Consider the following 27390-nt stretch of genomic DNA (forward strand, 5'->3'; position numbering starts at 1 on the left):
AAAGTGTTTAATTATGATGAGTAGTTCCTGAGATAAAACCGGTCAAAGTTGACCGGAATTTACGGCAAATATATAAACAATAGGATCATAATTTTCAAACCATCACCTTTTTATTTTTCTCCTCTTTCTTCACACCAATTTTCATATCCTTAAAATACTCATAACATATATTATTATAATAAAAACTATCGATAGTACGTGTAAAAATTGTCAAAAATAGCAAAATTCCAATCAAAAATTAGGTTGGAGAAACTGTAACCCTCAAAGTTCAAAATCGGTATACGTTAAAAAAATGCATTTTCTCGGCTTCCCATGTAGCAATTTCCTTCATTCTTTTTTTGTTCCCAAGCAACTCGAGTAGAGCCATCGAACTAACGCATTCTTAATTGTCAGACTTGCTTTTGTTTTGTTATAATAGATTAATTTATTTATAAGAACAGAAAACTACGTATTTTTTCCAGTTGTAGGCTTTTTTTACATAAACTTACTACAAGTGTACCTTTTAAAGTTAAAAACATAAATATTCTCATTTGAAAGTTGTATAATTATTTAAACAATTTTTATTTAAACAAATTAAAATTTTGTGTTATATTAAATAAATTAATTAATTACAACAAAACAAAAGCAAGTCTGACATTTAATAATGCGTTATTTCGATGGCTCTACTCGAGTTACTTGGGAACAAAAAAAAGAATGAAGGAAATTGCTCCATGAAAAGCCGAAAAAATCCATTTTTTTAACGTATACCGATTTTGAGCTTTGAGGGTTACATTTTCTCCAACCTAATTTTTGATTGGAATTTTGCTATTTTTGGCAATTTTCACTCGTAATATCGATAGTTTTTATTAGAATAATATATGTTATGAGTATTTTAAGGATATGAAAATTGGTGTGTAGAAAGAGGAGAAAAATAAAAAGGTGATGGTTTGAAAATTATGATCCTATTATTTATATATTTGCCGTAAATTCCGGTCAACTTTGACCGGTTGTATCTCAGGAACTACTCATCATACTTAAACATTTTTTCTTTTAAAAGAAGCTCCCTGTCGCTGTTTTTCGAATGCCGTTTTTACAATTTAATTTAGTTTAATATTTCCCGAGATATTCCATTTGTTTATAGGCCAAAAAATTGTTTATAATTTTAAAATATTCCTGAGGCCACTTAAATAGTCCAATTTCAATTCTGTAAAGTATATTAGATAGGTATAGTGCCTTTTTATGAAAAAATCATAGTTATTCTTATGCATCATAATTATTGTCGTTATTATAGCGACCGTAAATTTTTAATTAACAATTCAATTGTTGCTAAACTGTTCATTTAATTTCCATCAGCTTCTGGAATTATAATCTATACAAAAAGGGCTTTTATATTACCAAGTGATTTAATTATTGATTAACAATTACTTATCTAAAATTTTAGTTGAAAATTAAAGATTTTGTTGGAAAAACCCGCTTTTTACGGGGAAAGTTTTCGTCGAAGTGAATCGGGAAAAACACGTCTCTATGCAGAATTTAATTGCGGTGAATTTTTATTTGGGTGTTTTTGGTGTAAAGTTAAAATTTTTGGAGTTATAGAGCAAAAATTGAAAAAAACACGATTTTCGGGCGCCATTTTGTTTATAAAAAAAGTAGCACACTATCTGCGGACTTTGCATACCTATATTATTAATACATACAATAATAAGATTCGATTCCAGCAATAAAATTTCTGGTAAATAACTTTTCCCAAAAATGGCCTATTCTCCGATAATCAGCCCAGACTATAAATAATAATTTACATGAAAACTTTTCGTGGAACTACTTTCTGGTAACATCCTAATCTCTGACTTTTACAATTTATAAGACAAGAGATGACGAATACTCTACAATAAATAAAGGATAAAGGAATAAAGGACTCTACAATATGCAGTCACATTCTGCCTCATTCGTCTAGGAAGAGGTCCGAAAGATAGTTCCGAGTACTCAAAATCTGAGCAAAGATAAAAGTGAAGAAAGTTAATTATTTTTATAATTCTGCTTAAATACGCAGTTTGGTTTCTTTTTGATTCAGAGGTGTTCATGTAGCCCCACTGAACCCACTGAACTAATGTACCACTATGGTGGTACGGGGGTAGTAACCCTCGATGATGGGGTTGATTAAGTTGAAGCACTGACTACTGAAATATATTTATTTAAGTCACCATGTACGACAGTAACTAGTTGGTGTCGGTATGGATAATGTCTCTACTCTAACCACGTCGGTTTCGGAATAATTAATAATCCTCTTCTTTACTTTCTACGTATCTATAAATAAATCCCAATTGTTTGTTATGATTTCATACTTGAATGTGACTGTGAATTACTAATATTACATAATTGCTGACTCCGTTGTTTTCAAAACGAATGGCCTACATTGCAGAAGCAATGTCACCCATTTACGTAATGTAAACAGTACATGTAAATAATATTTGTTTGACACTTTTAAAAATTAAATCGATATGGATTACTCTTATTTTGTGGTACACCACCTCTGAATCGAAAGGAAACATAAACTTTCTTTCACTTTTATCTTTTCGTGCTTTACATTTTCGAATGCTTGTGCGTTGTCTATTATTAGTATTATTAGTTTGGCGTAGTTATTGTTTATTGTTAATAAATATATATTTTCCTCCACAGTACTTCACCCCTCGGGACCAAGTAATCATAAAAAGAAAGTATAAATTGCACACGTGTTCCCACAAGTGCAGAGAGCTACAAACTTATGACTCTACTAAACTTCGCGGCCACAATCCTCTATCGAAACCACTCTTATGCGGCTGGGGTCGACTGACAGTTAAAAGTAGAGGCCGAAGAGAGATCATATACAAATCTCCATGTGCTAGACTGCTGCGAAACATTGCCGAAGTGCATACTTACCTACGAGTCACCAGGAGCGAGTTGACCATTGATTTGTTCGACTTCCATCACAACGTAAGATGCCTGGCTGAGTTTAATGTGGATTGTCCGCCTGATCCCGCAGATCTTTCCAAGGGTAAGCTTTTTTAGAGTAATTTTAACAGTTTTTTAATTTATTAATTATTGATTTTAACATTTAGTTTATTTATTTACACATAGTTTTTATTTATACAGGGTGTCCAGAAACTCTACCGACAAACGAAAACAGGAGATTCCTCAGATAATTTTACACCTAGTCCGAAAATGCTTCCTAAGGGAGCTAGAGTTCTTTGAAGATGGCGCCATGTAATTAGTTTTTCTTAAATACTCATACAGAAGTAAAAAACTTCATTTGTACAATGGTATAAAAAGTTTATTAAAAGTCATCCAAAAGGATCTGCAAAACGTTTTCGATCTAGATCAGATCATCTTCAGTGCGTTCTGCCTAGTACATGGAACTAGCAACCTTATGAAAATGGTAACATCGAGAAATATGGTTTACATGTTAATTCTATAATATTTATAGCGACTCCAAGTCGATGTTAAAGGATTAATTTATGTGTTAGGAGTGCTCAAAGGGCAACATGGTTCCCTGCTCGATAAAAAATCGTGGTTCTTGCCAGTTCAATGGACACAGACCAACCAGTTGGTACTGGATTATTAAATACAAAAAGATACATTTTTGATACTGGATTATTAAATTGCGAGGTATTCTAGTACTAAAAGGCACTCTTACTTTAAGTCGGTAGGACACACCGTTTTCTAGAAAAATCGATTTGAAAGTTTTTAGTTTTGGGAATTGAAAAAAAAAATGAAAAAAATTTAAAAAACGATGTATTTTACCAACTTAAAGCAAGAGTAACTGTTAGTACTCGAATATCTCATAATTGAATAATCTAGTGTCAAAAATACTTAAAAATTAAATACAATAAAATTATACTATAAAATAACTGTTGACCTACCCAAAACGGACGCATATGACCGGTAGTAGAAATTCGCCATTAATGAAATCGATTAATCTCTGGAAAATAAATAAATGTACCAGTTTTCATCTTTCTAAATTGTTTTTTTTAATCTTTTTTTGACATTCAAAGAACGAAAAATTTTCAAATCGATTTTTCTAGAAAACGGTGTATCCTATCCACTTAAAGTAAGAGCACCTTTTAGTACTAGAATACCTCACAATTTAATAATTCAGAGTCAAAAATGCTTACAAATTAAAGACAACAAAGTTAGCCGATAAAATAACCGTTGCCCTACCCAAAACGGACGCCTATGACCGGTACTAGAAATTCGCAATGGATGGAATCGATTCATTTCTGGAAAGTAAATACGCATACCAATTTTCGTTTTTCTAAATAGAAGCGTTCTGGAGGTATTTAAGAAAAACTAATTACATGACGCCATCTTCAAAGAGCTCTAGCTCCCTTAGGAAGCATTTTCGGACTAGGTGAATTGGGTTAAATTGTCTTAAAATTATCTGAGGAATCTCCTGTCTTCGTTTGTCGGTAGAGTTTCTGGACACCCTGTATACACAATTTACATACACAATTTATTTACACATTTAAACATAGTTTTTATTTTAATTTATTTACACTTATTTTGAATTTATTTATACTAACACTGTTTACACTAAAACATAATTTATATAATACATTTATCTCCCGATAATAATACGCTCTTATATCAAATACGATTTTTATATTCAGACTGATTCTAAAATCTAAACCGTTATACAGCATGTCCCTGTAAGTTGTATCCACATGGAAAACTTTTTTATTATTAATTTTACGAAAAAAAAGTTATTCTTTATAAAAAGTTCTGCATGGTCCAAAACCCAAGATTTAACCATCAGATATCAAATTTTATGAATGTTATACGAGGTATGTAAGTTTGAATTTCACTCAAGAGTAAAGTAGCTTTATTTTTCACAATATTCAAAAATTGCTATTATGAAAAGTTGTTTGGAATTAAAAACTATATTCTGCAATTACATCCTTTTAATTGAAATTTTTTTTTTGAAAAATTATGGATAACTAACATTATTTTCAGTTCTTTCAATTCTGATAACTCTTTTATTATTAATTCTACGAAAAAAGTGATTTGTTAATAAAAAGTTCTGGATGGTCTAAAACCTAAAATACAACCATCATATCAAATTTTATCAATTTTATACGAGGTATGCCAAAAAAGATAAATTTAGATCAAAAGTAAAGTACCTTTATAGTTCAGAATATTTCAATTAGAAGGATATAATTACATACTGAAACATAGTTTTTAATTCTAAATAACTTTTCATAATAACAATTTTCGATATTGTGAAAAATAAAAGTATTTTACTCTTGAGCGAAATTCATATTTTTTGACATACCTCGTATAAAATTGATAAAATTTGACATAAGATGGTTGTATTTTAGGTTTTAGACCATGCAGAACTTTTTATTAAGAATCACTTTTTTCGTAAAATTAATAATAAAAGAGTTATCTGACTTGAAATAGATGAAAATAATGTTGTAGTTATCCATAACTTTTCAAAATTTTGGTTTTCAATTAGAAGGATGTAATTGCATATTAGAATACAGTTCTTAATTCCAAACAACTTTTCATAATAGCATTTTTCAATATTATGAAAAATAAAGCTACTTTACTCTTGAGTGAAATTCAAAGTTTTTGACATACCTCATTATAATATTCAAAAAATTTGATATTTGATGGTTAAAAATCTTACGTTTTGGACCATGCAGAGCTTTTTATGAAGAATAACTTTTTTTCGTAAAAATAATAAAAAAGTTTTCCATATGGATACAACTTACAGGGACATACTGTATATTTTCTTATATATTTTTAGTTTATAATTTTTTTTTCAGGAATGGAACAAACTCCTATTCCGGTTGTGAATGGAATCAATAGAGAAATGTTAGACTTTTGTAATTATTCAATTAAACGAGTTCCTATGGAAGGCGTTGATATGAATCTCGATCCAGACTATCTGTGCGGCTGTGATTGCGATGACGATTGCATTGTAAGTATTTTGATATGTTTATTTCCTATTTGCGAACGCGTTATCACACTCTTCGGAAGGTACCAGGATAAAGGGGGAAAGAGTAAATAACATCCGCTATGCAAGTGACACTGTTTTAATGACTGATTAGGACCATTGTCTCTAGATACTGTTAAATAGGGTGACTGAGAGTTGTGAAAAAATGGGGATGAAGTTCAATACTGCGAAAACTAAAGTTATGAAAATACCAAAGAACAAAAATTTACTTCTTCCAATATATGTGAACCACCAACAGGTTGAATACGTAAACCAATACAAATATGTATCTCGGCTGCTGGTTCAACAATCAACCTGATTATAAACAAAAAGTAAGAGAATAGAGTTATCCGGATAAGGGTTCATCAAAATGAAAAGCTTTTTTTGTAACAGTAGCATTAATATCAGTCTTATATGTCGTTTTCTACACTGCTATGTGTGGTCAATACTTTATATGGAACGAAGTATGGTGGTACGGGAGTTGTTACACCCGATGATGGGGTTGATTTGTTAAAACACTATTTACCAGAATATATTTATTTAGAACACTAAATACGACAGTAACTAGTTGGTGGACAACGTCTCTGATCTAACCACGTCGATGTCTGAATAATGAATAATCTCTTCTTTACTTTCTTCGTATCTATAAATAAATCGTAATTGTTTTGTTATGATTGACTACACCCGAATGTGACCGTGAATTCCTAATAGTAACATAATTGCTGACTTCGGTGTTTTCAAAACGAGTGGCCTTCATTGCAAAACCAATGTCACCCATTTACGTAATGTAAACAATACATGTAAATAATATTTGTTTAAGACTTTTTAAAAATTAAATCGATATGGGTAACTCTTATTTTTTGGATGCTAATATAAATCCTGTACATATAAAGCCTGGACGCTCAACATAACGCTGATGAATAAGTTAGAAGCCTTTGAACTCTGGCTTTATGAAAGAATCTTGAAAATACCTTGGACAACCCACATGAATATTGATCATTTCCTTGAAAATCCGTTACACGTAAACCCGTAAATCCCCGAGTAAAGAAATAATTTTAAAGTAGGTGTACACCTATACAGCTACAACGGTAGAAAATGAGAAAAATTTATTTAAAACGGCATAGCAATATTTGTTGTCTAAAATACCTTCCACATGTTTTAGTATATTATTGTTTAATGTATTTTAAGGATAAGACGAAGTGCGCTTGCTGGAAGCTCACTTTAGAGGGAGCAAAGTATACCGGAAAAGATGTAAATCCTACATCGGTCGGATATATTTATCGAAGGTTGCCCGAACAAGTTATTACAGGAATATATGAATGTAACTCCAGGTAACGATTTTATTATTAAATTTTACCACATTATTTACGCTTTTTAACAGCGTGCGTGCAAAATTTCGGGCCAATGCTTTTTAAATGCATCTTTTTTCGAATCCTAAAAAAAGCTAACAATAATTTTTGAAAAATTTAAACACAGAATGATAGATTACCTCATTATCAAGAGTCGAAAGTCCCTAAAAACTTCTATAATGTTTATTTTAATAGATGGTGGATTGATCACTTGAGGTATGGAGAAGCAGGCCTACGTTCTCTCCGATGAGACTCCAACAAGAGTCGAAAATCGTCGATTCAGAGGACTGGACTGCTCTCCGTATTTTAAGTGAAAAATAAGACTGTTTTGCCTTCGCATTGCAACTGAATAAAAATTGAATTTTTATTTTATTTTTATATTGGTCGTTACTTCTTTGAGTAACTTAGGTCCATTTTCTGTTGGAATTTACCAGCTGAACAAACGGGGTCGTGAATTGTAAGTTTTTTGAATTCCCTCTTGTCTTCTTCGCATCAGCATCCATCTGGCTTGCAAATTTTAGAAGCCATGGAGGTGTTACAAAGAAAATGAACAATAAGTTTTCAATTTAAAAATCTTTTAGTAATGTTTTAATATTTTTAAATATTAATAATAATGCTATTAGGATTGAAAACTATTTCATCTTTCAATTGCCAGATGACGCTAGTCACCTAGTCCATTCACGTCAGTTGCGGTGTGGGGGATAAACTCTTGGTGTTGATCACTTGAGGTATGGAGAAGCAGGCCTACGTTCTCTCCGATGAGACTCCAACAAGAGTCGAAAATCGTCGATTCAAAGGGCTGGACTGCTCTCCGTATTTTAAGTGAAAAATAAGATTGTTTTGCCTTCGCATTGCAACTGAATAAAAAAAAATGGAATTTTTTTTTATTTTTATTTTAATAAGTTACAGGGCCGAAAAAATAATGAATGGTTACAATGAGTTTCTTTTGAATGAGATATTTGAAGTTAAAAATCACACTAAATTTTCTCTTCTTTTTCGCCCCTGTAACTTGTTAAAATAAACATTATAGAAGTTTTCAGGGACTTTCGACCCTTGGTAATAAGGTAATCTTTCATTCTGCTTTTAAATTTTTCAAAAATACTTATTAGTTTTCCCAGGATTCGAAAAAAAAAGGAATTCATTTAAAAAGCATTGGTCCAAAATTTTGCACCTACGTTCTTAAACTACTATTAATCTACATGTCTTGTATTATTTTCTGTTGTGCTTATATAAGTCACTTTTAAATTGTTTTTTAACTTATTAGTCCATGTGGTGAGACCGCCCCCGTCTGAAAAAAAATTCTGATTCGGTTTCTTTGTGGATTCCTATTCAAAAATGTCCCCTTTAAACAAATCTGAAGGGTGCCGGGCGGAATTTTTGGGCAGAAATTGTTTAAACAATTTTTTTAAACAAATACAAAAGATCATCTTTTTTTGCTCTGTAACATATTTTTTTTAGGTTTTTTTAGGTCATTCTAAACAAGAAAGGTATCTTATGATTTTTCTGAAAAATGGATAGTTTTCGAGTTATAGGCGATTTAAAATCTAAAAAATGCGAAAATACGCATTTTTGAGGCTTAAAAACTCATATATAAAATAGTATTTTTGACGTTGCCAAGTACTTAAATTGTCGCTTAAACATTCATTTTCAAGATTCTGAAGAGTTATCGGGTCTAACTTCAATTTACACCGATGTCCATCCGATTTTTTTGCCGGTGCGGCTCGCTCTATTTCAACAATCTCCTATTTTTCTCCGAAAAATTTTTTTTAGAGTCTTTGGCACATTCTAAATAAAATAGGTTTCTTGTCATTTTTCTTAAAATAGTTTTAAAGTTATAAGCGATTTAAAATCCAAAAATGTGTATTTTCGGTTATTTCGGATTTTTATTTATTTTTTATCTTGAAAAATTACCATCACAACGAATTTTAAAAAACAGAAGTATAAAGTATTTATTCTTTGCAAAGTTATTAACGAAAAACCGTATAAAATAAGAATACAGTAGAACCCCGATTATCCATGCTTCACGCGACCGGACATGGCATGGATGATTGAAAAGCACGGATAATCCGAATATTTTTTATGTGACACAGATACATACCTACTTATCTTAAAAAATAACAGAAAAAATAAATTCCAAAGTTTAAATTGCATAAAAGAAAGTCAGTCACTTTGACTTGTGTTAACCATCGTCGAGTTTTTAAAGCACGGATAATCCGCAGCCCGGATAATCCGCAGCCTGGATAATCCGCTCACGGACAATCGGGGTTCTACTGTACATGTAATAAAATTTTATTGGACTGGGTTACACGTCATTTATTTGTAATAAAAAAGTGTCGTATTTTAGGTGCAAATGTTCATCGACGTGTCTAAACAGAGTGGTGCAGAACCCTATGAGTTTGAAACTTCAAGTATTTAGAACTCACAATCGCGGTTGGGGTATCAGGTGTCTCAATGACGTTCCTCCAGGCAGCTTTATCTGTATTTATGCTGGTACAATACACACTGAAGCTATGGCGAATGTGGTAAGATATCTTACAGTTGTATCTCAATATTGAAGTAATCTATAAATATTTTGCTGATTAATATTTTCGAAAAACCTTAAACCGGGTCGAAACCTAAAATTTGGATTATTATCCTCTGTGCTTTATATGATCTAAATATAAAGCAGAACAGGGTGATTAATTAATGCATAAGGGAATCTATAATTGCATTCACGACTTGTCGTTCACCGTGATAATAATCTTTAGCGAACTAGTTCCTTTATACCCACAAAAGTGAATACCAATAAACTAAAAGTAAATGATAATTGAGATTTGCTTTCAGAATAGGACTTACACTATGTGCTTATGCATATTTCGATTTCATAAATCTCCTCAGAGCTGCTCTTTAGAAGCACTGAACTGGAATCAAATCTTTCTCATCGTTCGGTGTGATTATTAAAATAATTACAAAAAATGCCACTAGCACCATCTATGAACCATAATACTCTGGGCTAATTATCAAAATACAAGGAAAAGTTATTTACCAGCAATTTTATTGCTGGAATCGAATCTTATGATTGTGTATATTAATAATATAGGTATGTAAAGTCCGTAGATAGTGTGCTACTTTTTTTATAAACAAAATGGCGGCCGAAAATCGTGTTTTTTTCAATTTTTGCTCTATAACTCCAAAGATTTTAACTTTACACCAAAAACACCCAAATAAAAATTCCCCGTAATTAAATTCTGCATAGAGACGTGTTTTTCTCGATTTACTTCGACGAAAATTTTACCCGGAAAATGCGGGTTTTTCCAACAAAATCTTTAATTTTCAACTAAAATTTTAGATAAGTAATTGTTTATCAATAATTAAATAACTTAAAAAATAACATAAAACTCTTTTCCTATAGATTATAATTCCAGAAGCCGATGCAAATTGAATGAACAGTTTAGTAACAATTGAATTAGGGATTCCAATGAACTGTCAGTGGTGGCCGGTGGATGGCTAAACTGACATGGCCATAGACATAGTTAAGGGGGGTGGTCATGGCGTATCTAATGTTTACATTGAATATTGACAAATTTGTAAAGAATATCCTGTTTGGTTTTGTTCTTTTGTTAATTGTGTAGCGAAATTTGTGAAATTGTGATAGCAAATTAAATATGAAGTGGTTTAAACATTGGATACGCCTATGGATGACAGTTTCGCCATCCAGCAGCCATATTATATCACGTGATTTGGAATGCCTAATTGTTAATTAAAAATTTACGGTCGCTATAATAACCACAATAATTATGATACATAAGAATAACTATGATTTTTGTATAAAAAGACACTATACCTATCTAATACACTTTACAGAATTGAAATTGGACTATTTAAGCGGCCTCGGGAATATTTTAAAATTATAAGCAATTTTTTGGCTTATAAACAAATAGAATATCTCGGAAAATATTAAATTAAATTAAATCGTGAAAACCGTATTGGAAAAAAAGCGGTAGAACCCTTCTTTTAAAAGAAAAAACGTTTAATTGTGATGAGTGGTTCCTGAGATACAACCGGTCAAAGTTGACCGGCATTTATGGCAAAGATTAAACAATAGGATCATAATTTTCGAACCATCACCTTTTTATTTTTGTCCTCTTTCTCCACACCAATTTTCATATCTTTAGAATACTCATAACATATATTATTATAATAAAAACTATCGATATTACGAGTGAAAATTGCCAAAAATAGCAAAATTCCAATCAAAAATTAGGTTGGAGAAAATGTATTCTCAAAGTTCAAAATCGGTATACGTTAAGAAAATGCATTTTCTCGGCTTCCCATGGAGCAATTTTCTTCATTCTTTTTTTGTTCCCAAGTAACTCGAGTAGAGCCATCTAACTAACGCATTATTCAATGTCAAACTTGCTTTTGCTTTGTAATAATAGATTAATTTATTTATAAGAAAATAAAACTACATATTTTTTCCAGTTGTAGACTTTTTTATAAACGTTTTTATGTAGTTCAATAGTTTGCGTCAAATCTTTAGACGTTAATTTGACTGCCTTTTCTCCAATGCAAATGAATGAAAATTTGCAGACATATGAATTCGCGGGAACAATACACGAATAATCAATAAAAAAATGTTTTTATGCTTTTTAATTGTTTAAATTAAAAAAAAACGATTTTAATGGAAAATGCTTAAATTCTCCTGTTTTTTACAATGTAAAAACTTAAAAGTTTTGCGGATTGTAGCTAATGATATGAACTATACATAATTTCACTTTTTACGTTAATTGTTTACGTTATGCTTCATAAATAAACAATAAAGTTTCAAATTTTTTGCCGACTCCGACTACTTTTCATGTTAGTACATCATATGCTTTATATATATTTTAATAAACATGACGATATATTTTAATGTTTGAAAAGTGTAAGACTAAAAAGTAAAAAATAAAAAAATATGAAAAAAAAATTTTAAGAAACGCTTTTCTTTTGTTACGAGTGACAAAAATTAAAAATATAAAAAATCAACTAAAAGGCAAAAAATAAAAAAAAATTGAAAAATCTAACACATTCGTTAAAGAAAAGCGTGGGGCGAAAACCGTTTATTCGATGAAGACGCGCCACGTTTTCTTTGACGAATGTGTTAGATTTTTTCAATTTTTTTTTATTTTTGCCTTTTAGTTGATTTTTTATAATATTTTTAATTTTAGTCATTCGTAACTAAAGAAAAGCGTTTCTTAAAAAATTTTTTTCATTTTTTTTTTGTTTTAGATAAACTTACTGCAAGTGTACCTTTTAACGTTAAAAACACAAATATTCTCATTTGAAACCGGTATAATTATTTACACAGTCTTTATTTAAACAAATTAAAAATTTTTGTTATAATAAATAAATTAACTTGTTATAACAAAAGAAAGACAAGTTTGGCATTTAATAATGTGTTAGTTAGACGGCTCTACTCGTGTTACTTGGGAACAAAAAAACAATGAAAAAAATTGCTCCATGGGAAGCCGAGAAAATGCTTTTTTAACGTATACCGATTTTGAACTTTGAGATTACATTTTCTCCAACCTAATTTTTGATTGGAATTTTGCTAGTTTTGTCAATTTTCACTCGTAATATCGATAGTTTTTATTATAATAATATAATATGTTATGAGTATTTTAAAGATATGAACATTGGTGTGGAGAAAGAAGACCGAAATAAGAAGGTGATTGTTTATATCTTTGCCGTAAATGCCGGTCAACTTTGACCGGTTGTATCTCAGGAACCACTCATTACAATTAAACGTTTTTTCTTTTAAAAGAAGCGTCCTGCCGCTTGTTTTTTCAACACCGTTTTCATGATTTAATTTAATTTAATATTTCCCGAGATATTCTAATTGTTTATAAGCCAAAAAATTGTTTAAATTTTAAAATATTCTTGAGGCCCCTTAAATAGTCCAATTTCAATTCTGTAAAGTACATTAGATAGGTACAGTGTCTTTTTATACAAAAATCATAGTTATTCTTATGTATCATAATTATTGTGGTTATTATAGCGATCGTAAATTTTTAATTAACAATTCAATTGTTGCTAAACTGTTCATTCAATTTCCATCGGCTTCCGGAATTATAATCTACGAAAAGAGCTTTTATATAACCAAGTTATTTAATTATTAATAAACAATTACCTATCTAAAATTTTAATTAAAAATTAAATATTTTGTTGGAAAAACCCGTATTTTCCGGGGAAAATTTTCGTCGAAGTAAATCGAGAAAAATACGTCTCTATGCAGAATATAATTACGGTGCATTTTTATTTGGGTGTTTTTGGTGTAAAGTTAAAATCCTTGGAGTTATAGAGCAAAAAACACGATTATCGGGCGCCATTTTGTTTATAAAAAAAGTAGCACACTATCTACGGACTTTGCATACATATATTTTTAATATATACAATCATAAGATTCGATTCCAGCAATAAAATTGCTGGTAAATGACTTTTACCAAAAATGGCCTATTCTCCGATAATCTGCCCAGACTATAAGCGTCTATAAGTCAAAAAGGTCTGAAACTCGGATTTATCTTTATATATTTCTGTGTTTATTAATTTGTATCCATTTTATTATTTTGTAGAATTTGTTCTTTAACTGTCTTCCATTAATTAAATATTTTTGTGAAGATTAACTGTTTCTATCGATTTAAATCGTAATGATCTTTAGGATGGTGTGGCGTTCGGAGATGAATACTTTGCAGAATTGGATTATATCGAAACCGTTGAAAAATATAAAGAAGATTACGAAGCGGAAGTCATGGAGGAGGAGGAAGAACAAAATAAGAATAAACGTCGAAAGGAACCCGAAGAGGAAGAGGAAGAAGAAGAGGAATCCGTAGCGGTGATCTCTAACAGCAAATACAAAAGGTACAATTATGCTGCAGATAACGATTTTACACCTAGTCATCCCGACAGGATTGTTGCGGGAGATGCACCAATTAGGTAAGTCTTCTTCTTCTTCTTCTCAAAGTGCCCTCTCCTCAGTGGGGGTTGGCTACTACAATTGCAAACTCTTCTCTGTCTTCATCTGTTCTTATTAGCTGTTCAAAATTTAGCCCTGTCCATTGTCGGATGTTTCTTAGCCACGATAGTCTTTCCTTCATTAGTTGAAGTAAGTCTTAATGTTAAAAAGTAAGTCTTCAAAGGTTTCTATAGAGGAGGCAACGAAGCATTAAACCCAGGAATTTTGTGCAGTAAGATGAATCGTCATGAAACTTTTTGCATTCGATTTGAGAGAGTGTTAGGCAATGTTGTGAACTAAATTGATCTCCGGCAAAAATTTTTGTGCATGAGAAATTGCATCTTTAAAGAAAATTAAAAAATTAGGACTCACGAAATATTGACGCAAATGAGTTCAATTTTTATACTTGGAGGTTTTTGATGTCACTGAACACGAATTTCATGACGGCGATGGTCTCAGGGTGGAACTCGCCGAGAGGACGACCGAATAATTCGTGGGACGATTGAATAATTCGCGAAATGAAGATTGGATCGAAAAATTGAAAAAAACGTGTTCAATATTTTTCAAAAATCTATCGAATGACACTATACATGACCCCCCACTCCACCCCCTGAAGGTGGAGTGGGGGTAACTTTAAAATCTTAAATATAAACCCCATTTGTTATTGCAGATTTGGATTGTTTACGTAAAAGTAAGCAACTCTTATTCGAGACATTTTTTCGAATTGTGTATAGATGGCGTTATAATCGGAAAAAACGATTTTTTTGTGATACCATAGGTAAATTATAGAAACGGTCTAATATCTCAAAAAACCAAAAAATACGTGTTTAATATTTTTTAAGAACCTATCGAATAACATAAAACACGACCCTCCACTCCACCTCCTAAAGGTGGGGTGGGGGCTAACTTTAAAATATTAAATAGGAGCCCCGATTTTTTATTGCAGATTTGGATTCCTTACTTAAAAATAAGCAACTTTTATTCGATACATTTTTTCGAATTATGGATAGACAGACGGCGCTATAATCAGAAAAAAAACTATTTATTAGCGCCATCTATCAACAATTCCAAAAAAAGTTTCGATTAAATGTTATTTATTTTTTCACGTTGAATCCAAATCTGCAATAAAATATGGGGATTCCTATTTAAGATTTACAAGATACCCCCCACCCGACCTCCAGGGGTTGGAGTGGAGGATCGTGTTTGATGTTATTCGCTAGGTTCTTGAAAAAATATTAAATACGTATTTTTTGGTCTTTCATTTATAAGTGTAATTCTCGAGATATTAAACCGTTTCTATAATTTACCTATGGTATCACGATAAATCGTTTTTTCCGATTATAGCTCCATCTATCCGCAATTCGAAAAAATGTCTTGAATAAAAGTTGCTTATTATTACATAAACAATCCAAATCTGTAATAACAAATGGGGGTTTCCATTTAAGATTTTAAAGTTACCCCCACCCCACCTCCAGGGGGTGGAGTGGGGGGTCGTCTTTAGTGTCATTCGATAGATTCTTGAAAAATATTGAACGAGTATTTTTCAGTTTTCGATCAAATCTTCATTTCGCGAATTATTCGATCGTCCCGCGAATTATTTGATCGGCCCAGGCGACGAGCTCCACCCTGGGCACCAGGTACCTCAGAGACCATCGCTGTCATGAAATTTGTGTTCACTGACCTCCAAAACCCCCAAATATAAATATTGAACTCATTTCCATCAATATTTCTTGAGTTCTAAATTTTTCATTTTCACTTTGAAAATGCATTTTCTCATGCACAAAATTTTTTGCCGAAGATCAATTTAGTTCACAAAATTGCCTGACACTCTCTCGAATCGAATGCAAAAAGTTGCATGACGATTCATCTTACTGCACAAAATTCCTAGGTTTTGGGCTTTTTAGTGCGTCGTTGCTTCGCCTACTACTACTAGGATTTTGATTAAGGTAATATAGGTTAAATCGATGTAGTATTGCATCCACTAACTACTGTTTCCGTTTGGCACGAGAGTTTCTAGACACCCTGTATAAGAAGTAGGGCGAATCAATGGGGAACTTGCACATTTTTTTTATTACATAATAATGTTCAGCTTTGTATAAAAATGAGATTTGCAAAATTTCCCGCTTCAAAAACTCATAATAACTTAGAAATACAAATTTAAAGACTTCTTTATTTTAAAGTAGTTCAAACGGCCCGTGACGTCATATAGTTTTACATTAGTTTTTTATATGGTTATATCAGTGATGTGGGAGGGTTATATGTAAGTATATTCTTCTTCTTCTTCTTTAGTTTATTGGCCTCCACCTACTTGGGTATTTGGCCACAGCATCGTCGCGAAATATGGGAAAATATTTATATTGTAATGACATTTTTTATCGTATGTCATTGTAATAATATAAAAAATATACCAGTTTGTTGGGATTGGAGTTTACAGTTTTTGAAGGAAAAAAAGAGAAAGATTAATATGGAAAATAAAGAAAAACTTTATAAGTATTGTTTAGTGACATTCTGTACAAGTACAAGCATTCAAAACCCCAATAAAAATACTTAAAAACACTCAAATATATCAGAAATAGAAATTATCAAATATATTTATAAAACTTAGTGTCAGTGTCAAAACGAATGCCAAACCTATGAGGGAACTTACACATTTTTTTATTACGTAATATTATTCAGTTTCCTTTAAAAATAATATTTCCAAACTTTCACGCGGTAAAACCTCATAATAACTTAGAAGATAATTTAAAATCTATATATTTTTTTCTGTTTTCTGGCCTTGGTTTAGAAGAACCCTTAGCCAATGTAAAATAGTTCAAACGATCAAAAACGCTTGTGACGTTACATTACTGTATTTTCTACTGACGTTTATAATGTCTAATTTAAAATTATATACAATTTTGTTTACTTTGTTGGTGCAGAATGTACATGCACAACTATATGACGTCACTATGCGTTTTGGACCACCTGTTTTAATTTGAATTTTTAATCGTCTTTAGGGGCCAAACGAAAGACAAACAAAACTTTTTTATCTTTGATACATGTTTTAAATTATGTTCTGTTGTGATTTATAACATTTTTTTCGAATTTAAAAATTTATGCAAGTTCCCTATTGCTGGTGATGAATATAAAAATAAAGGCTCTATATCTCAGGTTACGAGGACGGGTCAAAAAGTCCAAGACTTTTTGAATGAAACACAGGTTTTTTTTTATTAGAAAAGTTATTTTATGTTTCAACATAGCCTCCTTTGAGTTCTCTCCATTTAGTCCAACGTTTCTCCAATTTTTTTATCCTTTCCGAAAAATATGATCTGTCGAGGTCATCAAAATTCTAAATCGTCATTTTTTGTTTGTGAGATGATTTCGTTGTTGAACTCTTAATCTCTTTCCCCCGGGCCATTTCTTCATGTCTGGGAACAAAAGTAGTAACTAGGGGCCAAATCTGGAGAATGGGGCGGGAGCAATTCGTAGCCTAATTCATAAATTTTTGCCATGGAAACTGCACATGTGTGTACCCTTACATATTCTAGTGGAAAAGAACTTTTTTCTTGGCCAAATGTGAACGTTTTTTTTTCAAATCATCATTGAATCGACCCAATAAGTTGGTATAATATTCACCATTGATTATTTTCCCCCTTTTGAAGGTAGTCAATGTGGATTATACCGCGTGCGAAAATTCAAAGAGACGCGGACTTACTGACCCACCCTCGTATGTCAGCTTCAGTGTAGCATCGGAGATGCGGTCGTTGAATAATATTTTAGCTATCTTAGAAGAACTCTGCTTAGCAACCTCTGGTGGTAATTACGAAGAAGAAGCAAACCGAATATCTAGGTTCTCTTACTTATCCATCTGGCGTGTGGTCGTTGAAAAATCTCTTAATATCGTGCCAAAAGTCTGTGAAGTAAACAAATGTGGGTTAAACAGTTGTTGCAAAACACCATCCAAATATAAACATAAACTGACATTGGTAGGCCACGACTCTTTGGATATTAATAGGTAAAAACCAGTACCTACAAGAGTTTGTTGTTTATATTATTTGTGGTCGGTGACCGTTCAATAATATAAACAAGTCAGTAAACTAACATTATTACCAATGGTGCTACAGCCCTATGAAGAGACTCGACCTTCCCAAGTCTATTACGCCTGTCAGTCCTATCCATTGCCAACCGTTGCCAATTTGCTGAGCCTATTTTTCTCCCATCCTCATCTACACCATCCTTCCATCTAAGTTTTGGCCTACCCCTATTTCTACTTCCCACAGATTGCGACATAAGGATTCTTCTAGGAGGGTTGTTCTGCTGTGGTCTTGCTAGATGTCCTGCCCATCTTAGTCTCCTATTCTTATAAGAGATCAGTAAACTAACATTCATTCATCAATTCACTAAGCGTTACAATCCCTAGTAGATCAATCAGGTTAGTAAAAAATAAGCCGTTTTTCGACATAATTGAAAAGACGAGGTTTGACAGTTGAAATGTGTAGTATGAGATATTACAAAAAGGCTACCATCTTGGGATTCATCAATTTTTTAGTGGAACAATTTTTAAATAAACAATCAAAACGTCAAACTTAGTTTTGTGCTCATAACTTAAAAACTTGTTTATTTAGAGATTTAACGTCCACAGGTAACTTTTTTAGAACAAAAAGATACATCGAATGAGATACGCTAAATGAAAATCGGTTAATAAACAAAAAAGTTATTGCAAAACGGACGACAAAATCACTGTTTTTGAATATTGTTAATAACAATTTTATTGTTTATTAAAATATGTTTAAATATACCTAAACTTGCGGGCATCATGGTGTTTGAATGGTGTGCAAAAAATGGTCCAGATCTGTTAAATAGTTTTCTCAAAATTGAATTTGTTTATAAAATTTTTTGAAAAACGAGCTAAGTTCTGAGGCTGGTCCAGTTAATATATCTGAATGTATCTCAATAATCCGGGGCTCATTTCCTTCGTTAAGATGTATACTAACAGCCTATGAAAAAAAAGTAAAAAAAATTACATGTACGTACACAAAATTATTTGTTAATAAATAGCAGTTTTTAAGCTTATAAACAATTACAATTATTTCGTAGAAATTAGATCAAATTAAATAGCAATAAAAATATGGAAAGCTGGTTAAAATACACAACTTCTAAAAAAAAAATTTTAGGTCCTACGACCCTTGGGGTCTAAGATAGCCCCTTTTTTTTGAAAAAATCACTGTTACGTTAATTAACAACACTAAGATCTCAAATTAACCAATCTTTTATAAGAAAAGTCAAAGTTTTTAACAACGTTTTTAGCAAGAAAAAATGTTAAAAATTGTTTAAACAGTAGTGTTATAAACAAAGAATATTTTGCGTTGCGACTATAGTAAAAAAAAAATAATGGGCGTAGCCGAATGAGAATAAATTCGCGGACTACCATTAGCTAGCGCTAGACTGTTGCAGCCCATTTTTATCATTGACAGTATACCGGATTTCAAGCTTAATATAATATTTATATATTTTGGTAGAAACTTAAATTTTATGAATATTATTATGTTGCACATTTATTTAGTAAAATTATATTTTAAATAAATAAATTTAAAAAATAACAAAAAGGCCACTTAAAAAAAAAGGTTTATACATCCCATTAGCTGCTTTGTTTTGGATAATTTTGCAATGAAAATAAGATAAACGTTATTATTTTTATGTGGTACCATAGATAAAAAAAAATAGTAAACTTGTACAGTAGAACCCGATTGGTAGGTATAGGCCATTTTTTCTTCTCTATTTTGAATCCGTGTGTAGTCCTGTACCGTAGACCCCATTAGGTAAATTATTCCGATTCGTATTTTTTGCACAAACTTACTCAAAAAAAAGTTCCTTATAACAAATCCAAAGGGTACCAATAGCTACCGCGGCCGGAAAATTGTTTAAACAATTTTTTCATTAGTTTTATGTTTACTTAAAAAGTTGGGTGACAAACTGTTTAGTTTATAATTTTAATCAACGCAGCATTAAAACATAGGTCCTGAAGAAGTTTTCTGGAAAATTTCAAGTCAAAATATGCATCAGAAAAAAAGTTACGCGACCTTATAGACGAGTGGTGCTCCCCCCCCCCAAAAAAAACGCTCATTTCTCGAGATATCAACCACGGTGTGGTGAATGGCTAATTTGATGGTGCTGAAAACGAAAATGAGTTTTATTTTGAATTTTAGATGGGGAAACATTGTCAAAATCGCAATTTTACCCTAAAAATAAAAAAAATGAAATCACGTTTTTCTTAAAATTAAAAGTTACACCACTTTTTTATTATAAAACATTTTGTTCTCTGTACTCTAGATTTTAACATAAAATTAATTAAACAGCTAAATTTCAAATTTTGTCACTCAACTTTTGCGATTAAACTTTGCAATTCAAGAATCTGCACCTTTTACTTCAAACAATTTATAACTTTGAGAAATATATACTATAAAAATTTCAGAAAAAAAATATTACAATGGAACAGAGTTGTAGCAAGTTAAACGCAAAAAACGTGATTTTTTTTATTTTTAGGGTAAAGTTGCGATTTTGATGTTCCCCCACGTAAAATTCAAAACAACCCTAATTTTCGTTTTCAGCACCATCAAAAATATAAAGTATGACCAAAATTAGTATCAGTATCTCGAGAAATAAGTTTTTTTTTGGGTGTGCCGCTCGTCTATAAAGTCACATAACATTTTTCCTATTGCATATTTTAAATTAAATTATTTTGAAAAACTTCTTCATGAATTATATTTTATTTCTGTGTTAGTTAAAATTATAAACTAAAAAGTTTGTCACTCAACTTTTTTAAGTAAACATAAAACTAACGTAATCTGACGACAAAATGTTTAAAAATTAATAACTTCTCTTTTAATGTGTTTAATAATTTTGGACAAATCTCATTGTTATCTAAATGCTTCAAAGATAACACAGTAAAATTTTCAAAAGGAAATATTTACAGCGACCAAAAATACAGTGAGCTAAAACTGAAAAATCAGTCAGTCAGTCGACTACGCCTGCTATTTTTTACTTTAGTCGGAACGCAAAACAGTCTTTGTTTATAACACTCCTATTTAAAAAAATTTTAACATTTTTTCTTGCTAAAAACTTTGTTAAAAACTTTGACTTTTCTTATAAAAGATTGGTTAATTTCAGCTCTTAGTGTTGTTAATTAACGTAACAGTGATTTTTTCAAAAAAAGGGGCCATCTCAATCTCAGACCCCAAGGGTCGTAGGACCTAAATTTTTATTTTAAAAGTTGTGTATTTTAACCAGCTTTCCGTATTTTTATTGCCATTTAATTTGATCTAATTTCTACGAAATTATTGTAATTGTTTATAAGCTTAAAAACTGCTATTTATTAACAAATAATTTTGTGTACGTATATGTAATTTTTTTTACTTTTTTTTTTCATAGGCTGTTAGTATACTTCTTAACGAAGGAAATAAGTCCCGGATTATTGAGATACATTCAGCCATATTAACTGGACCAGCCTCAGAAATTAGCTCGTTTTTCAAAAAATTTTATAAACAAATTCAATTTTGCGAAAACTATTTAACAGATCTGGACCATTTTTTGCACACTATTCAAACACCATAATGCCCTCAATTCTAGGTATATTAAAACATATTTTAATAAACAATAAAATTGTTATTAACAATATTCAAAAACAGTGATTTTGTCATCCATTTTGCAATAACTTTTTTGTTTATTAACCGATTTTCATTGAGCGTATCTCATTCGATGTATCTTTTTTTTCTGAAAAAGTTACCTGTGGACGTCAAATTTCTAAATAAACAAGTTTTTAAGTTATGAGCAAAAAACTAAGTTTGACGTTTTGATTTAAAAATGTTCCACTAAAAAATTGATGAATCCCAAGATGGTAGTTTTTTTGTAATATCTCATACTACACATTTCAACTGTCAAACCTCGTCTTTTCCGTTATGTCTAGTAAAAACCTAACTTGATTGGCCTATAGGGATTATAGCTGACGTCATGGCGTTCAAAATCCTATTCTTGGGTGAGGTGGATTACTCCTCTATATCATTTACAGCTTGCTGTGTGTCTTTGCTGCTGTGGTGACTCTTTTCCATTTCTTTCTATCCTTGCACTGACCTTTCCAGTTTTTAATATACATTTTTGTTAGCTCAAACATCTTCTACATCATCCAGCCATTTTCTTCTAGATCTTCCTATAGACCTGGGTCATAGTTGCGTCCAGTCAGTTTTCCTTCTCAACATATGAGTATGGACGTCTCTGTATATGTCCTATCCATTCTAAGCAAAGAGATTTTATGTATTTGACTATATTTTCTCGTCCGACGCTCTTATAGGACATAAGGACAACGAGAAAAAGAAGACTATATTTTCTCCTTTAATTCTTCTTCAGTTTTGGCATTTATCTTTCTTTTTTATTTCTCCCTCTCTTGTAAAATTGTAGCCCAGTAGCGTTCTAATTACTTTTCTCTCTAATCTTACTCTTTCTTGTTAGTCGTCTTTGTTTCGGTCCCATATGTAACAACAGGTCTTATATAGGTTCATCTTTATTCTCTTACTTAGATTCTCGTATTGTATATATTGTATCATTCCATACGTTTTTCCCTTTCACAATTCTTTCCGCTCTTCTCTCTTATCCCTATTGTTACTCCTATTTTTTTTCCTATTGTTACTCCAAAGTAGCTAAATGTAGATACAGTCTCAAATTTATGGTTCTGTGTTATTTGATATTTCTTAGTTGTTGTGTCGTCCTTCCATATCGTCATGTATTTTGTTTTGTGCTGGTTTATCTCTAGCCCTATTCTTTTTACTTCCTTATCTAATTTTTCAATTGATTTTATGTGCCACCTTCGTCTTTGCTATGATGACTAAATCATCTGCATAATGCTATTATTTGAAGTTGATCTGTAATAATGCTTTTGTTTGCTAAGTTTGACCTCCTTATTATTGCTTCCAATATCAGGTTAAATAGTGTCAGTGAGATAGAGTCACCTTGTTTCACGCCTTAAATTAACATAATGAAATAAAATACAGTTTAAGATGTAATTGTAACAACCCTTACTGACATAATTTATTATTACACTGGATTTGCTTTTCACCGTATTTATCACTATATTAAAACCTTTTAAAAATAAGTTTATTTCTTTATCACTAGTGACAATTTTTCAACTACAAACTATTAAAATGTTTTTATCTATGTTGATTGTAGAACGCGTCTAAGAAAGAGAAACAAAGATGACGCTAAAGATGAAGAGAACGAAGTGAAAGGCAAAAAAGAAGACTCAAGGAATGAAATGATGAAAATAAAACAAGAAATATCAAATAAAAATAATTCAGAGTCTAATCAATCAATGAAGGCATTAATCGAAGGACTGTCTGATAATATCGAAACTGTTACCATAAGCGACGAAGAAGATGGTAAGTTTTTACCTTTAATAAATATGACTAATTCATTCTTTTCCAACGCAACAATAGTATTACTCGTATTCACAGTTTTCTTACTTACTCCATGACATTTCAACCCTTCGTGGGTTTTAGCCAACTCGACAACATGCTTCCATTCCTTTCTGTCTTGAGCAATCTCCATCCAATTATCCACGTATTATAGCTTTAAGATTTCATGCTATATTAGCTCGCCACCGAAGTCGAGGGCTTCCACGTGGTCTTCTTCCAGTTGGGACTTCTTTCCATATCAGCCTTACTGTTTTTTCGTCAGAATGTCTTCTGCCGATATTGTCATTGCTTTGGTGGTCTACCCTGTGTTCTTTTACCTACTGGTTTATTCGTTTTTGCGCTTTTAACGAGTCTGTTGTCCTCCATTATCTTTATATGTTTGTTCCAATATCTTCATCTCTGACTGACCGACCTTCTTATGCCCTGTATACCACAGTTTTGTCTGATGTCTTCACTTCTATTCTGTCACGTACCTATTCGCGGTGTGCAAGTACTTAGAGGCGATACGAGAAACGATCGTGCGAGAATAGCGAAGAAATATTGTAACTTTCTTAAATAATTCATTGTCAATTGAAATTGTCAAATTGACGTATATTTCATATCTAATGTCAATGAAGAAGAAAAATCATATATTGCTCCACAATATTGATATAATATGCAATTATTATATAAAGGTAAATGTAATTAATTGTATTTTGCTTGCATTACTGCATTTTAATAACAAATTTTATTTACTACATACAATTATTGTTTACGTTTTAATAACATAACCTGAATCTTATTTTTTCTTCTTATTATTTTTTTGGACTATGGCCTTGACAATTTTCCAGCAACCAGGACCATATGATTGGCCAATATAATTAAAAGTGCGAATAAAAGTGCAGAGCGTAGAAACCAGGTGTCACTTTTCTGAACTTGCACGGTCCCAATACAGGGTGATTGATTAGTAGGGTAAAGCTCAATAGATCCGCTATAGTAATAGATAGCAATAAAAGTTAATAACAAAAATTTTAGCCACCTTTGAGCTTCACATTACAAAATTAGTTAGAATGTTACAGGGTGTTCGATAACACAGTGGCAGACCAAACTTATGTTTTTTTTTTAATGGAACACCCTATATTTTATTTTAAATTCGAAATCCTGTTAATTTCTCCATCACAAAAATATAAAGGTTTTTTATGTTATACAGGGTATTTACAAAGTTATAACCAATTTTATATGAAAATCGTAACAAGTTCAACTCCCTGTATAAATAAAAATAAACAAAACAGCAATGGTTTATTAATGCCATATGTTTTTACGTATTGCCAAAATTTTCAAAAATGATTGATATTGCTAATTTTCTTTATATCAAATACAGGGTGAGTCAAAACGTAAGTACATTATTTTCTCAGTAATTTTAAATGGAACACCCTGTATTTTATATCACTATTGAAAAGTACCATTATCGTACTTTAATTTTTAGATAACATTCCCTATGTCTAAATTTATTAGTTTTCGAGATATTTTCATTTTTCAATTGACAAGTAGCGTGGCCACCCAAATCACCAGAATTTAATAAACTGGACTGATTTTTTTGGGGTTACGTTAATAATGAAGTTTATAAAATACCTCCAACAACAAGGGATGATATGAAAAATAGAATAAAAAGTGTATTTCCATGTGTTAATTTACAAATGCTTCGTATAGTAAGTAGCTCATTCAATGATCGTTTTTAGGCGTGCATAAATGTGTTAGGAGGTAATTTTAAACACCTTATGTAATCAAATATTAAAAATATTTTATTAAAAGTAGCTTCTAATATTTTCAAACATGTTTTTTTGCAAAATGTATTACTGATAAATTATTTTTCGTTCTTTATTTGTTACATTGTTACATTTACATACAAAAGTAGTGTTTAATTGTCTTCACAAAATGTATTTTATGTTTGTGTGTTTTTTTTTATAAAATTTATTACTAATTTTCTTTCTTTATTTGTTACATTTACATAAAAAAATAGTTTTTAATTGTTTCAAAAATCTTGCATGTTGTGGTTGTGTTTTTTTTTGTAAAATGTATTACTAATAAATTATTTTTATTTCTTTATTTGCTACATTGATTACTGGATTGATAATCAGTCGTCAATTGTCAATTCAGTCATGGCTTACTTAAAATTTAGATAAATTTAGACACCTAAAATAATTTGCTCTGAAAAATGAAAATATCTTGAAAACTAATAAATTTAGACATAGGGAATGTTATCTAAAAATTAAAGTACGGTAATGGTACTTTTCAATAGTGATATAAAATACAGGGTGTTCCATTTAAAATTACTGAGAAAATAATGTACTTACGTTTTGACTCACCCTGTATTTGATATAAAGAAAATTAGCAATATCAATCATTTTTGAAAATTTTGACAATACGTAAAAAAATATGGCAATTAATAAACCATTGCTGTTTTGCTTATTTTTATTTATACAGGGAGTTGAACTTGTTACGATTTTCATATAAAACTGGTTATAACTTTGTAAATACCTTTGTAAATGCAGGTATAACATTTCACTATTATACCTGTTCGCCCCAAGAAAATAGCCGCAAACAGGTGTATGTTCTCAAAAAAAATTTTGATAGTGTGTAAAAAAAAGTTTTATTATCAGCTAAGTACTTTCAACACATAACGTGCCATCATCAGAGCTTCCTAAAAAGACATTTAAGATAAGATTTTTTTTTATAAAAAATAAGTGAAAAACTTACGTCCTCTTATAAAACCTTCATAGAAGAGCAATTGCTAAACGACACAATAAAATACATGGATACTGGGCAAAAGCCACAGATATCGGGTATAACAACCCCTTAAAATGAATAAATTCACATCTAAATTCTTTTATATATTAAAAAGACAACATGGCTGAGTCAAACCATTTTGAGCCCACGAGAACAGCTGAGGAAGACTGTCATTTATTAAAATGATAAAGAAGGAACCACTATCTTATGCGACTTCTATATTCGTAAATAATAATTAAAATGAATTAAAAATTGAAAATGACTAAAAAGCCATGTATAGGTTAAATGAATTTTACGTTAAGATACTACATTTTAAAGATACATTTTCAAAAAATTACTAGTACTAAATAATAATACTAAATAATAAAATTACTAATACTAAATTTTAAAGTTAAATTTAGTATCTTAACATAAAATTCATTTAACCTATACATGGCTTTTTAGTCATTTTTAATTTTTAATTAATTTTAATTATTATTTACGAATATAGAGGTCGCATAAAATTGTGGTTCCTTCTTTATCATTTTAATAAATGACAGTCTTCCTCAGCTGTTCACGTGGGCTCAAAATGGTTTGACTCAGCCATGTTGTCTTTTTAATATATAAAAGAATTTAGATGTGATTTATTCATTTTAAGGGGTTGTTATACCCGATATCTGTGGCTTTTGCCCAATATCCATGTATTTTATTGTGTCGTTTAGTAATTGCTCTTCTATGAAGGTTTTATAAGAGGACGTAAGTTTTTCACTTATTTTTATAAAAAAAATCATATCTTAAATGTCCTTTTAGGAAGCTCTGATGATGGCACGTTATGTGTTGAAAGTACTTAGCTGATAATAAAACTTTTTTTACACACTATCAAAAATTTTTTTGAGAACATACACTTGTTTGCCGTTTTGACCTACTTAGAAGTGT

The 27390-nt window shown here is 30.9% G+C and overlaps 1 protein-coding gene across 1 annotated transcript in view; it reads left to right on the plus strand.

The window, feature by feature from the left end:
* The window catches only part of LOC114328293 (histone-lysine N-methyltransferase eggless), a 91146-nt gene that overhangs the window by 50133 nt on the left and 13623 nt on the right, over nt 1-27390 (plus strand). Inside the window, exons 9-14 of the mRNA XM_028277115.2 lie at nt 2656-3010; nt 5781-5935; nt 7139-7281; nt 9644-9821; nt 13976-14250; nt 23465-23673. Coding sequence (XP_028132916.2) covers nt 2656-3010; nt 5781-5935; nt 7139-7281; nt 9644-9821; nt 13976-14250; nt 23465-23673 — 1315 coding nt within the window. The remainder of the gene's footprint in view (nt 1-2655; nt 3011-5780; nt 5936-7138; nt 7282-9643; nt 9822-13975; nt 14251-23464; nt 23674-27390) is intronic.

The sequence above is a fragment of the Diabrotica virgifera genome, chromosome 3 (genome assembly GCF_917563875.1).
Source record: "Diabrotica virgifera virgifera chromosome 3, PGI_DIABVI_V3a".
NCBI lineage: Eukaryota > Metazoa > Arthropoda > Insecta > Coleoptera > Chrysomelidae > Diabrotica > Diabrotica virgifera.